We start from the raw sequence: 17,342 nt of genomic DNA, 5'->3' as shown, positions 1-17,342 counted from the left end.
TCCAAGAAAGCAACACAACAGTGTGGTCTAAACCTTTTTAGACAACATAAACAACAAAACTCAAGGAGCATCTGCTATTTTATCAGCACAAACTTGACCTCCTGTCCCATCGGTGAAACTAAAACCTGCTGTTTTCCATCAGTTGGTTCTGCCTCTCCCTTGAGTGTCAACTGATACTCTTTATAAGGATGGGACAAATACAGTACAAAAAAAATCACGGTGTAAAATGACTTGAGTTCAAGCAACATAAACAAAACTCCTTCGTGTGTTCTGATCGGATCTCAGGGTTTTATTATTCTGACTTTATTACCACGTTTATTATTCAGGTGTCAAAGCTAAATGCAAAACCTATTTATGTCACATTTAAAAACGGCAAGTCACAACAGACAGAAAGTAGAACAAAAAGACCTGAATAGTATGAAAGGTTGATACGACTACAACACAGTCATGATTGTGCGGTGGTTGGTGGTGGACCCAAACAAAGAAAGGCAGAGGCGGCAAGCAGAGTTTGCATCTTAATAAAAAAAAAAAACAGAAGAACAAAAACCTTGGAGTACTCATGGAGCCAGAGCACAGAAAAAAAAAAAAAAACGAAAAAAAAAACCAAACAGGACACCAGGAACAAAAACCAGCAGGGTGAAGCAGGGAAGTAACAGGATTTAAAAGGAGGAACCAGCAAGGAGTGACTGAGAATGAGTTGAATATATACTGGGGAGCTTGATTACTAGAACAAGGAACAGATGGATGATTAGAAATGGGTTGCAGGTGTGAGGGGAGAGAGCAGAAGGAAGGCTGAGGAGAGAGAGAAAATGGCACAAGGAGGGGGGACGAAACAGACATAATAAACTCAGAAAGGACAGAATCAAAGTAAACAAGGATGATAATAAAATAAAGAGACAAAGGAACACAGAATAATAATGGAACTGGAGTCAAATAATCAAAACCCAGACAAACCTCATACACTGATCTTTAATGTATTTTGGTGCTAAGCCGTTCAGTGATTTATAAGCTAGCAGAGAAACTTTATAGTCTATTTATCTTGTTGAGACATCAGTCCTTTATTTCTGGAAATGTTCTGCAGGTTATAGAAGGTTGACTTTGCAACTGTCTTCATGTGACTCTGAAGACAGTTCTGACAGATCTGAGTCCATCACAACACCCAGATTTCGATCCTGATCACAAGTTTCTAGCTTGCAAGCTGACTCTAGATCGCTCCTCTTTAGGGCCAAAGATAATATTAATCATTGTTTCTGTTCAGCTGGAGGACGTTGTGGCTTAGAACATTAATTTGTTCTAAGCCTTTGTTCAGGGCATGGATTGTTTTGGAGTCACGTGGTGACATCGTAATGAAAACTTGTGCTGCTTGGCTATGGTAACCAATCTTATTCCTTCTTTCTAGTTGCAGTAAGCTAGAAACAAGCTACATGCTAGCAGGAGCATGTAGATATAAATAGGAGGGATAAAAACATGCCAGATGCCTGACTGAAACCAGCCTTGTAATAGTCGGGACGAGTTGAGATAAAAGCATGTATTATTCTAAAACCTAGTATTTTCATTCTAGTGAGCGTATAATTTACATTTTTTCAGAATGTCGTCAACCTAAGCTGCCATTTTTCAAAATTACTCATTATTTTAACCTTCCAATTGACTGCCTTTAGGTCTGCAAAATGTCTCTTTCTGAGAAATATGTTCCTGACCCACGCGGACATTAAAGGGTCATGTGAAAAGTTAGGTTGAGATATCATTTTGTCATTAGTGGGGCATCAAGTTCTGCAGTGTTGCTTCTATATACCTGGTAATTATTAAGCATCTTCCCCATTTCCTACGCAGGAAGGAGGGTCTGCGACCACTAGTGTCTTCTGTCTGCCATGATGGGATAATAAATGCTTTGTGCAGTGACAAAGCCCGCTCTTTGTGGTGAAGCACATGCTTCCTCTGTCATTATCAATCTGAAATAATCATGCATTGCCACAAACAATCATCTGCGCGTAACCGAACCTTCTCTACAATCCCTCTCTCTCTCTCTTTTTTTTTTCCAAAAAGAATCTCCTCCGATGGAAGTCAGATTAGTCACCAGTTTCACAAACAATGGTTTGCTCTTTCTCAGGAATATAGTATGGCAGCACCTGAAGGAGCCTCAAGGTCTCGGCGTGCCACTCCTCCGACCCGCTCAGTCACATATTTAACCTTCTGTCAGCAGGCCTGCCACTCAGTCATCCTGCAGGAATGAAGCAAGCGGCGCAGTGAAACCGATGCCGATTATGAGGTATGAGCCCACGCCTGAAGAACTTAATCTTTTTAATCTCTGGAGATTTCTTCAAAATAATGACAGGAAGTCGTGGGTGGCTGTTTTTTTTTTACACACGTCACAAAGTCCCTCTTGACATTTGACACAGTAGGTTTCAGCGGCAGATAAATCAGAACCGTGAACTTTAAAGGTGATGAAAACCTTCTGAACCCGTGCTTGCGCCGTCAGTTGGGCGCACACGTTCCTGAGATATTGATAAATATCTCAAGAAAATATTCATACCTCTTGAGATCCTTCTCATTTTTGTCAGGTGACAAACTCAAATTTCGGTTTATTTTATTTTGTCTGGATTTTTTATTTTCATTATTTCCTTATTCTAGTTTGCCCTCCTTTTTCTCTGGACAAGAAAAGGTGCCCTTGTGAAATCTTTTTTAGTTTGTTTCCTTGACAGTGTGTTGTCTGCATTTTCTAGATTTAAAATGACATTAAGTGTCCCACATTTTTAACTCTGCCTGTATTAATTCTCACAGTAAATACCCTTTCTTTCCTCTCGAGCAGCTGCCCCTCAAAATGTCTGAGAACCCCACTGGATACATGGGTGTGGTGAAGATATCAGAGAGCTAACTGAACATAATTTTGTTCAGTTTGCTGATGAGTTCAAGTTTAAGAGATGCAACAACAGACCGATAAGAATGATCAGATTTCTCTTGACTTAACTCTCTAATCACTGCTCATTTAAGAAGAAATTCAGATTATAATTTGAATTACTCTCCAGTTATAAATAGCATTGGATATTAAGTTAGCCATATTGAGGAATTCCACTGTAGTTATTTGATAATTAAACATATTATTAAGTAGAACTTTCAGACCTAATCAGAACAGTGGCGGCCTCAGAAAGTTTAAATATCCAAGATATAATAATAAAGGTATAATAATAATAATAATAATAATAATAATAATAATAATAATAATAATAATAATAATAATAATAATAATAATAATAATAATAATCTATATTTTTCATCAGATTTCAACAGCACCTGTCCTGAAACATTTTGCTCTAGACTTGGAGTTTCATAGAAATCCTGACAAATTACAAGTTTCTGTTGTTCGAAAGGATAAAGAGAGCGAAAGTCCTTTGGCGTTTCTCGGCGAGGCGGCCAGGAAACCGAGTCTTCAGTGTTGAGTTACATTTAGTGCAGGTTGTTCTGTTCCAACAGGCCTGGGGATGTTACATGACACGTCTTCCACGCCTGGAGTTCCGGCAGGTCTAACATCTGCAGAGGTTACAAACACCATCTAATGGAGCATGATGACATGTCGTGAATTACTTGAAGCCGCTGGAAAGCCAAGCGCTTATATGTTGCTTTGAAATCAATTAAAGAAATCAACAAAGAGTTTTCTAGTAAGTCACAGAAGATTGAAGAGGAAGGCGCCCTCTGGTGGTGTGATAAGATGCAGATGTTTGATTCCCAAGTGAAACCTTGCTGATATCAGATAGATAGATAGATAGATAGATAGATAGATAGATAGATAGATAGATAGATAGATAGATAGATAGATAGATAGATAGATAGATAGATAGATAGATAGATAGATAGATGGATGGATGGATGGATGGATGGATGGATGGATGGATGGATGGATGGATGGATGGATGGATGGATGGATGGATGGATGGATGGATAGATAGATAGATAGATAGATAGATAGATAGATAGATAGATAGATAGATAGATAGATAGATAGATAGATAGATAGATAGATAGATAGATAGATAGATGATGGATGGATGGATGGATGGATGGATGGATGGATGGATGGATGGATGGATGGATGGATGGATGGATGGATGGATGGATGGATGGATGGATGGATGGATAGATAGATAGATAGATAGATAGATAGATAGATAGATAGATAGATAGATAGATAGATAGATAGATAGATAGATAGATAGATAGATAGATAGATAGATATTTTTAGGTTTTTCTTTACAATTGCATAAATTAAAGAGACAGTGTTATGTATTTTCCAGAGACATAGTGTCATTTTCTTTTAGCACAATCAAGTAATGATGTTAGCTTCAGTGGTTTTAAAAATGCTGTGTAAATATAAAACAGAACATTACAAAAATGTACTTTGTAATTTAGCACCTCTGTTTCTTTAAGAAGCTCCTGCTCTTTTTGACACTCTGCCCTTGGCATGTCATTACAGCAGTCCATTTTGCTGTATACAACCATTCTTAGGAGTGTTAGACTGACTCAGTAGTTCATATGACAGGCCCACCGGGTGTTTGCTAATTGCTGCTGCCGCTAGTCTGGAGGAGCTAACATGCTGTGTGAGGCAGAAGCCTGGCTTGAGACTGCAGCTCCAAGGAAGAGCTTTGTGGAAATAGGCTGAGCTTTGTGAGAACAGTGAGAGCAACCCTTCTGACACCCCAGAATGGTTGCCATGGGAGATTCAAGGATTTCTTAAACACACAATCAAATCAACACTGTTAGTATGTTTTTGATGAGGGAATGATTTTATGACATGATTTAAAGAAAAAAAAAAATCTACACCCCCTCCACCCATAACTGCTTTATTTCATTAATAATGAGGTGCACTTCCTTGCATCACCAGACAGAAGAAAGGCCATCCAAGGCTAATACTCAAGTATTGACTTTCCCTTCCCGTTGACTCAGAGACTCCAGACATACCTTAGAGTTCATGCAGTCAAACTGCAAACTGTCAACACCTGAAGCAGATGAGTTTCAGTTAAAGACAGAGTGTGTAATTTATAAAAATACAATACATAAAAAACAAACATGGAAACACATTAAACACAAAATGTGGTTACTTTGTCCAAGGTTTGTATGAGGCTTCCACGAGTTCAGCTTTACATGATCCGATAAGATGCTTCACCTCTACTTGTATTGTGTACCGTAGAGGGAGAAATAACAACAGAAAACAATGGCTGATGGGTAAATGAGAGTAAAAATAAGTACAATTTTACATTGTTACAAAATTAAAGGGCTATAAACACTTTTCCGAACTCCCAATATAAATCTGAAGGTACTCAGAATCACTATTGTACGTAAATGCCTTTGATAATGGTATAATCTTCATGAGAAACTGAAATAATAAACTCTAAAAACACTGAACACAACTAGTTTGCAAAACAATTCTTTAGCTGTCTTATCCAGTAACTTCACTGGCACTTCCTGTATGAATTATAGGGAAACAGAAACATGAAGGACTGAAATGTACAACACTGCAACAAGGGGGCATCCACTCACCAGTGGTCGGAATTGTAAGTAAAACACAAAGAAAAGAAATAGAAATATTTTCATATGTAAAATATTACTTAAAATATCTTACTGGAAAAAAAAGGACACATTTTTCCATATTCCTACACAGGTATGATCATGCCTGACTAGATGTTTTGTTGTGTTATCATTAATGGTTTCAGATGGAAACAAAAAATTTAATTACCAAAATCATTTGCTAATTTTTTGGCCTCTTCCACACTTTATCTTTCACAAACAAACTATCTTGTGACGTCACTGCACACATTTAGTAATCTGTATTTGTTTAAAATAGATGTGGCAACATTCCTTAGAAAATCCAATTTAATCCAAAACACTGTAGTCGTTCAATAATTATTAAGATGTGTCTTTACTGTTAAGTTTGTGGTAAACAAATTGGAGCAATTTAATTAAGTGGATGAAGTTATTTCTGTTTAGAGTCATTACAAATTTGGAAGAAGTCGTCTTGACAGCCAATCAGATGCCAGGTTCTATAGAACGTTGCCCTCGTCCCGCCCATGGGTGAAGTTGACAGTTTGAATGATGTTCTTGAAACGAAGAGGCACAGCCTTGGGAAAACGGTAATCAATTTTAAGCACTGCGCTGCCCTCTGGTGGTCAAAATGTGCAACAACAGAGACCGACCACATGGGCATGTTGAAGCGTGCGAAACATGCAGATGGAAAATAACAAAACAAAATCATGCTATAGCGTGGTTGCTGTAGATGAACACCTTAAACGTAAAAGTTCTTAAGCCAAACTCGGCTACATTTAAAAAATCAATTCTGTATTTTTTTTCCCGCTTTAAAAATTAATGACTTATGAAATAGTCATGTCATAAGGTATTAATAAATTAGAATTTGGTAGTACTCATTCTTCTTCACAGGATGATGAACTTGGTAACAATCAGTTCAAAAATCAGAACCTTTCCCCTCCAAACCTCTTAAAAATCCACGTTTTTCGATAACATTTTAGATTTGAGCTGGTTTCTCAGCTATTGGAAACACCTTTTCGCATCACACGAGTCACGTGATGTATAACCGGATGTTACTACTGCAGAAAACGAAGAAGAATTAGCATAAGGTTTGTTTTTTTTCTCTCGACAATGTGTAGCTGACTGTCCCGGAGAGTCATATTAAAGTGTTGAATCCATAACTCTTCTGTAAAATCACGGACTACAATTTCCCTCAAGGCCTAGCGGCTCCCAAATATAAGGCTTATCCACCTGAGAGAGAGACTCCAATGTCTCCTCTGATTGGCTGGTAGATAATAGCGCGAGCTGAGTTATGAATATATCTCATGTAACTGTTTACATCTGCCGCTGCCGTGATTTTTAACGACTTATCGCGTGAACAACCTTATTCACATGTGATTTTAATCTAATTTCTTATTTAGTGGAAACGACACAACTAAAAATTGTCGGATTTTTTGTTTGTTTATATTAGCAGAACACAAGGATTTGCGCGCATTTGTAATGGAAACTCAGTGCTCAGTGTTGTTTCTGATTAGAAAACCCAATGACCCAAACACGCTCGGACCTTGTAAACGCGTCACGTGCGGCCCATGATCACCGTATATCATTCTCTCTGAACGATCTCCACTGATGCCATTTCTTTCCTTTTGTTATCATTATTATTTGTGACGAGCATATTTCTGAACCACATTCCAGCAGCAGCAGCAGCAGCTCTGGTTTTTGGGAGTTTATTCCTTGCGTAACATAATCTTGGTGTGTCTGCCCCTCCTTGTTCCTGCGAGCCGAGGGAGCAGCCGCGACACCATCCACCCCCATCGCCTTCCTCCCTCCTCCTTTTCTTCCGTCATTCTGCACGGACAGCCGAGCTGAGCGCGGCTCGCCTCGTTATGTTTACGAAGCGCGGCGTGGAGAAAACCACCGCCGTCCCACTGGAATGATCCGACACGGAATCCCCCTCCCTCCCTCGCCTCCATCCCCTGCCGGACCCGGACTTGGACCTGTGCGTAAAAACGCGAGACGGCATCAGCCAGATACCCGCTGTGCGGTGATTTGATCAGAGGATCGTCTCCTCTTCTTCTTTTTCTCCTGCACGACGCTCCCCATTACATACGGAGATAATCCATCTCTTTTTGAAAAAAATAAAAACTAAACAAAACAAACAACAACAAAAGAAAACAGCTCCTGTTGGAATTCTAGAGGAGCAGGGACGTAAAGAAGAGCATGGAGGCCCTGCTGTCTGTGCTGAAGAGCCACCCGGGCGCCGGGGTGCTGGTCTGCTCTCTGCTGTTCAGGGTGGCCCACCAGCTGCTGCAGAGGCTGCCCGTCCCCACGGTGGTCCGTCAGGACGCCTTCCGCTCCTGGAAGTGGAAGAACCTGTCCCTGTCAATGGTGCACTCGGTGCTGACTGGGACCTGGGCTCTGACCTGGTGAGTGACAGCTCCATTCATCCACCCGCCCGTGGCTCCACACTGAGGTGGCATTGTCTTGTTCCCGGTTCACATTATGTACAATGTGTGGGAGAATGTGTGTGTGTGTGTGTGTGTGTGTGTGTGTGTGCGTGTGTGTGCGTGTGTGTGTGTGTGTGTGTGTGTGTGTGTATGTAACAGTGACAGTCAGTGGCAGTCAGGAGAAGAAGAAGAAGGGCATGCTTGGACTGGGACAATGGCATTCTTAGGTGGGGAGGGACACGCGGAACTGCTTCTGTTGCTGAATTAACGCACGGCTGTTGGTGTTTTCACTTCTGAGCTTCTGAGAATAAGAAAAGACAAAAGAAAATCCACTGGAAAAACCTGATTTCCTATTGGGAAAGCATCAAAAGAGGGGCGGGGAATCGACGCACATGACTCATTTCCCCACATTAAGAGTCAGCAGTAACGTAAATACTTTGTTAATTTCTGAATCAGAAATGTGAAGGAATGACTCAATAACGCATGGCACGGTTTAGAGCCAAGCTTTCACTGTGGCGTGTTTACACACACACACAAAAAACGTCGGGCTATTAAAGGGGCGGTATCATGTAAAATTGACTTTTTTGAGCTTTTACGTTTTCCCTCGTCAAAAACGGACCTGGAGGGTTGCCTTGATTCTTTCATGCATGTTTGAGAAATCCTTTAATCTCCTTGGCAACCAGTTAGCTGTGCAAAACACCTGGTTGGGCCTAGCTTTACCTCTTTGGAGGATTTAAGCTTCCCAGATTCTGATCCATAGAGAACCTTTCCCCTATGACTACACCACTCAGCTCCTTCAGACTAGCCAGCAGTAATTAGCAAAGATTTGTTGGACTGTGCATCTGCCAAGCTCATTATAAGAGCTACTTCTCACTGCAACACTGGCTAAAGGGTTAACAGAGGAGTGATGTTGTGAAGTAAAAAAACCTCTGGTGTATAAAGCTCAGAGAGGCGGCGTACCTTTAAAACATCCCCTGAAAGCATTGTTGTCTGTTGTTGGGGGAAGAAGGTTTTTAAAAGGCTTTACTTACCGACGCCTCTGCTTAGTCAGGGTTTTCAGTCCGTAAACGAGCCGCTGTCTGTCTGACTCAGGTGAATTTCCAGAGTCGTTAATCCGTCCTGTGTGTGTGTCTCTCTGCAGCGCGGTGATCTGGCCCGAGACGCTCAGCAACATCCACAAGTTTCACACCTCTCTGTCCTACCTGCTCATCTGCGTCTCCACAGGTCAGTAAACGCACCTCTGTCTGTTTTATGTGCCAAAACGACATCCATGTCGCTTATAGTTTTTCTCTTTTTTTCACATTTTGTCACATTACAAACATAAACAATGTAATTAATTAGTTTGATTTTTGGTTAGAGCAACATAAGGAACATGTAATTGTGCAGTGACAGAAAAACGAGGCGTGGTTTATATGTTTGTTTTGTTAATAAAATAACAATAGTAAAAAATAAAGAAGTAGTTCAAACGATTGAATTCAGAAGTCACTTTATTAGCAAAAGCACTCCAACTGTGTTAAGTATAATCTGTGTTTGAATCTAGATGGACACCTACCAAAAACCCACAATAAATGTTTTTTGGCCTCATTGGCCCCGATAAAGTGTCGCCCAGGGCATGGAGCCGAAGTCCAAGCACCACTGAGCATCTTTTTCAAACATAAATCTAACCTGTTAGTTCATCAGGTTAGATTTATGGAGAATTTAATTTTACTTTGGAAATCAAATTAAAAGTTTGTTCATGCCTTGCAATGCTTTACATAAAGCAACGCAAATATTATTGTTGCTAAGTTAAGGAAGATTGATATATTTTTAAAAAGTTTAAACTTTTGAAGTTTCACAAAGTGATTTTTTATTGGTGAAATGTGAAAATCAGGTTAATTGGCCTCTCCAAATTGCCCCTAGGTATGAGTGTGTGTGCATGGTTGTGTGTCCTGCGTGTCTCTGTGTTGCCCTGTGACAGACTGGCGACCTGTCCAGGGTGACCCCGCCTCTCGCCCGGTACGCTAGCTGGAGATGGGCACCAGCAACCCTCCCGACCCCAATAAGGGACAAGAGTGTAAGAAAATGGATGGATGGATGGATGTGAAAATATTGTTTATCATCTGTCCATATTTGGCAATTGATTTTATGTTTTTAATTTGTTAAATATGAAGAGAAAATCAAATCCAATTGGATTTTCTCCAGAACAAAAGGGAACAAAAAGAAAAAGTTGTTTTTTTTAATTGTCGTTTTTAATGTGAAAATATGACTTTAAAAAAAACATGAGGAGAAACTAACATTCTTCTTTTGAAGTTTAAAATCTGAATAATGAAAGCACTTACTGGAGAAGCCATGACTCATTTTCCAATATATTCCTACACAAGCACCTAATTATGAGGCCTGATTAGATGTTTGTTTTGTTACGTTATTATTACCGATCTTCTAGAAAACGTAAAGCTGATAACTGTAGTTCTCCTTTTGCAGTGGAAATTTGCAGGCCACCACACAATACTGAACACAATACTGAACATTTGTGGTTGTGTGATGTGTTAAAATACGAAGGGAAGTCTATATTTGAGAAGGTGACACAATTAAAAAAAAGGTTTTGGCTTAAAACCAGCCAAGTTATTTGATCTGTATGTGAGAATATTAAAATGTTATTGCACCCATGGCAAAGTGTGGGAGGAGTTCAACTGCATTTGCCTCCTGTTACAAAGAAGCCTGTAATTATCTCACTTTCTGTTGTTTGAAGCAGTCGGCAGCTCTTCCTTTAATCCTAACAGGCGAACTCTAGGGCTACCAAAAACAACCGCCTCAAGTGGTGGTCTGTTAGAGCCTCTCTGTTGTGTGTGTGGTTTGGTTTTTGTGGAGAGCACAAGTCTGGTGAGAGCTTCCACCTCCCTAAAAACTTCAAACAGCTCCTTAGAGCCCAAACACAAATGAAATGAGAGGTTAGGCTCATTAACAGAGCAGCTGTTTGTGTGTCATGCTCACCTCAGAGTGGCACTCGTAAAAATAATTAAATAAATAAATGAAAAAATCCCAGGCAGTGGAAATATTTCAGCTGAATCAGGCTGTCACAGTTTAATAACCAAATGAGAAACGTTTAGTTTGCATGTCTGGAATATGATGACTGGAGACTTTTCGCTTTCCTGTCAGAGGAGTTTAACAGTTACACAAAAAAGAGAAACGTTATCTAATTGTATTTAAAAAAAAAAAGCAATAACTCCAATGCTGAAAACTGTGGAGTGGTATAAGGTCCAAAATTAAGACTGCTGCGCACCAGGCGGTGGCTACTTCCTTTTCACATGAGGCTATAATTATTATGAAGTGACAGCTGCTAATGTGATTAATGAGAGGCCGGCACTAGCAAAAATGAAAAAGAGAGTACACATTTGTGTTAGCATTGTACTGGCATGTGAGCAGCTTGGTCACCCACTGGATAGCCAGCTACTCTGCTGTCCAGCAGGCTAGTGTTAACATTGGAGAAGCTAACGACTAGCGTACATGGTTTAGGCACACACTTCATCAAGAAAAATAGTGGACATAAAATATCCATATGTGTATTGAAATGTGTTCTTTTGATACATTACATCACATACAATTCAACATCACATCAAGCATGAACACAGCATTGTACAATACAGAGCTGAAGTTGGCTTCTGGTTGCAGCTTCTCGAACGTTCGGGACAGGAGACGTCACCAGGACCGATCAGTCAATCAGAAATAGAGATTTGGAAACATGTGGCCTCATCTCATTACACAGCTAATCAGAAAAATTTAATCTATGACTATTTTCTACCAAATTGTTCAATTTCAGACAAAAATCAACAATGAAATGTTAAAAAAAAGATGCCATTGTTGGTGAAAAAAAATCTTCATGGCCGAAGCAGTCTCTCACTTTCAAGGAAGAGTGACTTCCTTGAAAGTGAGAAAGAGACAAGTGTGTAATTTCAGAGAATAACACGGTATTACCAAATTCATAAGTGCTTGAAGCTAGTAGAAATCAATTATTCATGTGGAATCTATGAGTCCCAATGCATTTTAAAAGGCGTTTGCGAACGTAGTTAAATGGGTGTGTAAGGTCAGTTCTGTTGTGTTGGTGTGTAACTACAACACTTTCATTCTGAAGCTGTATCTGTTTGTTTTTTTTTTTTTATGGACAGTCCATGTCTTTACTTCCCATCACATTAATACAAAACTACTTTTTTTCCCAAGGTTACTTTGTGCACGATGCAGGCGATATCATTCTGACGGGACACGGCAGAGGATCATGGGAGTTCCTACTCCATCACGCGATGGTAAGATGTTTGTGCTCGTGCTTTCGTTTTTAACTCGATCTAGCTGACGTTTCTGGTTCAGACAGCATAGCTGAGTCACAAGACAAAAGAGAGATAACATCAAGTTCTGCAATGCGTTGGACAAGTTCCCAGGACATGGAAAAAAAAGGAGAGTTGAAGTTAACCTGATGGGTTGTTAACACAGAGAGTTTCGTTTCACCTCTTTTTTTTTTTAATCAAACAAGGTGTAGATGACTAAAGAAAACAGGATTTCCATTGATGCAGAAACATTGCTGGACTTTTGTCCCACTTAATGTTTTTTTTGCTTTAAATATTAATGAATGCTAATAGAATTTCTACTCAGTATGTGTCTATTAAATCTAACACATTCAACTTTTACTGCAATAGCATAATCTTACACCGAAAAAATGAAAAAGTAAACTTTTAAACAGATTGTGGCGCTCTAAGATGGGACTGGACATTATGGTTGAAAAACGTATTATGATGTAAAGGTTTCACAACAGTCGATATCGATAATTATTAGTGTTGTCTAGGCCTGTTGCAATAAACAATGAATCAATTAACTGATCAATTAAAACAAACGCAATAATTTCCATTTGTGTGATTTATCGTTTGTCTCTTTTCTTTCTCCTTGTACCAAAAACTGGATGATGTTTTGGTCTCAGGTAGCCTCCTTTTTTTTTAATAAAGGACAATTTTCTTTACAGAGACGTCATAACTTATTTGTTGTTTCTGTTTACTTGTTTACTAGTCACGATTTATTACCGTGCTTTAATCTTGAGAGCTTGAAATGTAAAAATGCACAAAAATCTTTTATTGTCTCAAACCAAACATCTCAGTTTTCCAGATTTTTGAGTTCAGGGTGGTTAAAAGAAGTAATTTTGTTTCAAAAGTCATTTAGAAATGTCAACAATAAACTGGTTGTGCTTCGGTGGAAGGATAATTCATCTTTGCGATAAGTACATACTACTTGGCACACCAGTCTCAATCTCCTCACTCATCTTTTCACTTGTGTTTCATTGCTCACCGCAGTACAAGACCGTGCTGCTTTGAACTAGGTAATCCTCCATTGGAGAGATGTTTTATAGGTCATGTGATTAATTGGTATTATGTAATATTAATACGTTAAACTTTTTAGATTAATCTCATGCGTTAATGTTGACAGGACTAATGATTATTGATTACTTTTTGTTTTGAATATCTGAAATACTCCCAGAGTGAACCGGTGCCGTGATCTTTCCTTTTTTAGCCACAGCTTTCACTCCACGCTGTTGTTTTTCTTTATTCTCAAACATTTATCAGGCTTGAGAACTGCTTCTCCACAAGTTACTCAACATGTTGTTGCTGGGTAACCAAAGAGTCAGTTGGTCTGTTGATACCATCAATCTAGGTTAGCTTGCCGTGAAAGGTTGAGCAGCTATAGTCTTTCCTTTGCCTACATCCCCCACAATGTTGTGCAGTTCTGGACAAGAGTTCAGGGAAGCTATTGAACGTTCTGTCAGATGTTATATATTGCTACTGATATCACGATTGGTATTGTTAATAATTTATTGTCCAAAACCAAACCCGAGGCTAGCCGTCTGTTGGTACAAACAGCCTCACCGTGATGTTCTGTCTCCAGGTGATCTGGTGTTTCCTGTACGCCCTCTACACCCAGCTCTTCATTGCCGGTGCTTTGATCGCCCTCTTCGTGGAGGTCAACAGCATCACCCTGCACTTGCGGCTGATGCTGAGGCTGGCCAACGCTCAGTCCTCCTCCATGTACCACATCAACAAAATCGCCAACCTCTTCACCTACGTCATGTTTCGCCTCGGCACCCAGTTCTACCTCACCTGGTACATCGTCCACAACTACTCCTGGCTGGACCATGGCGGATACTTCCTCGTCACCATCATGATGATGAATATCATGATGGTGATCTATTTCTATCGTTTGCTCCGCACGGACTTCTTTCCCCGAAGCAAGAGGTACGTGGGACAGAACGGCACGCACAACAACAACTCCAAGAAGTTTCTCAGCGACTGACCAGGGGGAGTGGCTCACTGGACTACCCCATGTATTTAATGTAAGACTGAAAGTTTACAGATTTTTTTGTGTTTTCATACTAACATATGCTTGTGATACCAGATTCACTGCCAAAGAATAAGCTCCCCAAAACACGTAGACTTTTTCGGGTGCTGCTTTTTCACAGAAATTTTAAAGTAGGAAATTTTAACTAAATTCAACAGAAGTCTAAGTGAAAACTGACAAATCCTTGAAATTGTACAAGTTTTGGCGTAATGGACAATGTTTTATTCGCTGAAATACCTAGAAGGTTTCTTCGATGTTTTGTAAAAATGTGATCAGCATTTCTCTTGATCACTTTTCAACTGAAGGTTAAAATGTAAGTTTGGAAGGACTCAAGCTTTGGGCCTTTAGACCAATTTTTTTGACCATCTCATATAAAGCATAAAGTAACTACATAATAAAATATACAGAGTCGACTGGGTAGTGATAGCAATGAGTGGGATTTAATATTAAATTCTGTATCAAACTGTGTATAAGCACTGTGTGCTAATAATTTGCATGGATACATAAGAAGTAGGGGAAGCTTGGCTTTATGGAATGTGATTCTTAAATTGACATACTCAACATTAATGGAAAGATAATAACAAGCAGTGTGAAGTAAATAGATTTTGGTCTGTTTTGTTTTCTTGTGAGCAGTGATTCTTTTTAAAAAGTGATCCACTAACGGTTATGAAGAAGTGACAAAAACCACCTTTAAAGTTATTGATTGTTTGATAATGTAATGCTTGTAAAATGCATTCATTAGTCTTATTTAACAATGAAAAGAATGATGACCATCCCATGTCTGTAAGCTAAATATAAAGAATATGCCACAGATCTTTCCTTTGTACTAATATTAAAGCTGGGACTAGTTGGGATGACAGCAATAGAATAAGAATACAAACAACTTGTACCGCCTAGTTTTCAATGGAAACATACCAACGAGAGAAAACAAATTAATAAAAATGAATTATGTTAAGTAATGAGCTTTAGAGATGTCCATAAATGTTGCCAGTTTGCCCTCTCAACAATTAATTTGTCTGCTATTCTAGGGTTTGTAGGAGTATTTTAATATTTAAAATCAAATCTAAACAGTTAAAATGTTAGAAATACCTTGTTTACACAGTTGTATATTAGGGATATTAATGTTGAAGTTCTGTGACACTCAAGTATTGCTCAAAACATAAAAAGTGGCCCTAACAACTTCGACCTGAGTGACTATTGTAGCCTATCAGTGAGTGAATGAAACGCAGTTAGCATAGCCCACATGAGATTACAGAATTAATGGTTGTTAACTTTAAAAAAAATCCAATTATTGATTTTATAATAATCTTTGTTTTAATTTTAATAAAAGTGTTGCATTCCTGACATTTTTTTTCTTATTCATTCCCAGCCTAAATGCTACAAGCTAGCTGCCTATTTAGCTTACAAACATGAGAATGGTACTGATAGTTTCATTAAAATCTCTCTCGACATCAACATTTTATTATAACTAAAGCAAAAAAAAGAAAAGAAAAGAAAAGAAAAAGGAAGTTAAATACATTTAAGTACAGTTACAATTTACCTTCATGGGTGCCAGGTGGATTTTCTTATTTAATGTGATGTTGCTAATGTTTTGAGTCAGGTTGACTGTTGTCTGCTACTTTAAATGGGCACTGGATACAAACGAGGTACTGAAATTATTTGTAACTTTCTATTATTTGCTGCCAGAATGCTAACATCTTGTGGTAATGTTACACTTGTCCATTGAAGTATATGTTAAGAATATTTCAGTATGTATTTGAAATGGGTAATCGCGTTTCGTCTATTGCTTTTTGTACAGCACACTCACTATATGGTATGTTGCAATATATTTTACATCTGCATGGGGAAAAGTGTTTTTTTTTGTAGGGGTTTTTGACTAATGTTGACACTTGGAATTTTCTGAATTTGCATTTTAATATTGTATAATTATGTGAACCAATCCCTCTGTCTCTATGAAGCCATGTCTCCAGGTATGGCTGAAGAGATGCTGGAGCGGACAGAGTTGTTCATGACCAATTGAACTGCTAACGTGCTATGATGCATGATTATTTTTGGTCCTTCTTTGACTCTTTGATCAAATCTGTTTCTTTCTGACTCCAGTGGAGCTGAAACCGGATCTTTCTGCCATCTGTTCACAAGGAACAATAACCCTGAAAATAATCCTTCACACCGAGCAGGCAGCAGCACAATCGTGTGGTCAGACACTGTGTATCTCTTTTGCTGGTTTGGTTAATAGCGACACTTTGGAGATGATCAACGTATAAATATTGAACCTGATTGACATATGTCTCTTTCTCTTATTTCCTCAGAAATGGATGTAAAACACTTTGTAAATATTTGTCCTCAAGTGCACATTCCTTTAGATCTTTTTGTTTTTTTCATTTTTAAAGATGTACGTGTTTGTTGGCTCTAAGTGGACTTGATCATTCCATAAGTCATAACTGCTGATGACAGTAAAATTTTACTGACAAGTTTATTCCTCAGACACAACATTAGACGCCCTCCAGTCTTCCTCGTTGAAGACTGGAGGTCAGTCTTGCTCCATGGAAGACTGGAGAGAAACATGGACAAGTTTGTACCCTGAGACATTAGCAATATAACCTTTGATTTATTTCCGAAAAGGCATGAGGACATTGCAAGTGCTAAATCATCAGGGCATAACAAAACAAGCCCCCTCTAACTCTCTTTACCAATAGTTAATAGTCATAATGTTGTGGCTGATCGATGTAAACTTCATTTTATATTTCAACCACCGCCAAGAAAAAAGGCATAGACGGAGCTGATGTGCGCCTGACCTTTGCTGTTGTGCCTTCGCACCAAAGTGCCTTTTGAACATAAGCAGAGACTACAATAACTCTGAGTTTCCCTCACAATGAAGGGAAGGCGTTACAACAGTTATTTCAATTGATCATGAGCACAATAATCTAAATGACTCTTGTATTAAAAGTGTCTTTCGAATCATTGAGTGAATAAAAAAGCGTTTAATATCACAGGGGTCATGATTTCTTTCTGTGTTTCAGTTTGCATGTGAAAGCT

The 17,342-nt window shown here is 38.9% G+C and overlaps 1 protein-coding gene across 1 annotated transcript; it reads left to right on the top strand.

Moving 5' to 3' along the window:
• Positions 1 to 7,340: 7,340 nt before the first annotated feature.
• Positions 7,341 to 17,296, top strand: tlcd1 (TLC domain containing 1). Its single transcript, XM_008424915.3, has 4 exons — positions 7,341 to 7,937; positions 9,100 to 9,182; positions 12,153 to 12,235; positions 13,857 to 17,296. The coding sequence occupies exons 1-4, from the start codon at positions 7,732 to 7,734 to the stop codon at positions 14,259 to 14,261; spliced, it is 777 nt and encodes a 258-aa protein (XP_008423137.2). The 5' UTR covers positions 7,341 to 7,731; the 3' UTR covers positions 14,262 to 17,296.
• The last annotated feature ends 46 nt before the right edge of the window (positions 17,297 to 17,342 follow it).

Source organism: Poecilia reticulata, chromosome 13 (assembly GCF_904066995.2).
Source record: "Poecilia reticulata chromosome 13, P_reticulata-male-v2, whole genome shotgun sequence".
Taxonomy (NCBI): Eukaryota; Metazoa; Chordata; class Actinopteri; order Cyprinodontiformes; family Poeciliidae; genus Poecilia; species Poecilia reticulata.
The sequence above is the reverse complement of the archived record's forward strand: the minus strand, read 5'-3'. Positions and strand labels throughout refer to the sequence as shown.

Bases quoted from the DNA above. Each gene is read 5' to 3' on its own strand.
- tlcd1 (XM_008424915.3), top strand. From the start codon at position 7,732: ATGGAGGCCCTGCTGTCTGTGCTGAAGAGCCACCCGGGCGCCGGGGTG. The intron at 7,938-9,099 runs GTGAGTGACAGC...GTCTCTCTGCAG, and splicing joins GGGACCTGGGCTCTGACCTG to CGCGGTGATCTGGCCCGAGA. The intron at 9,183-12,152 runs GTCAGTAAACGC...TTTTTTCCCAAG, and splicing joins GCTCATCTGCGTCTCCACAG to GTTACTTTGTGCACGATGCA.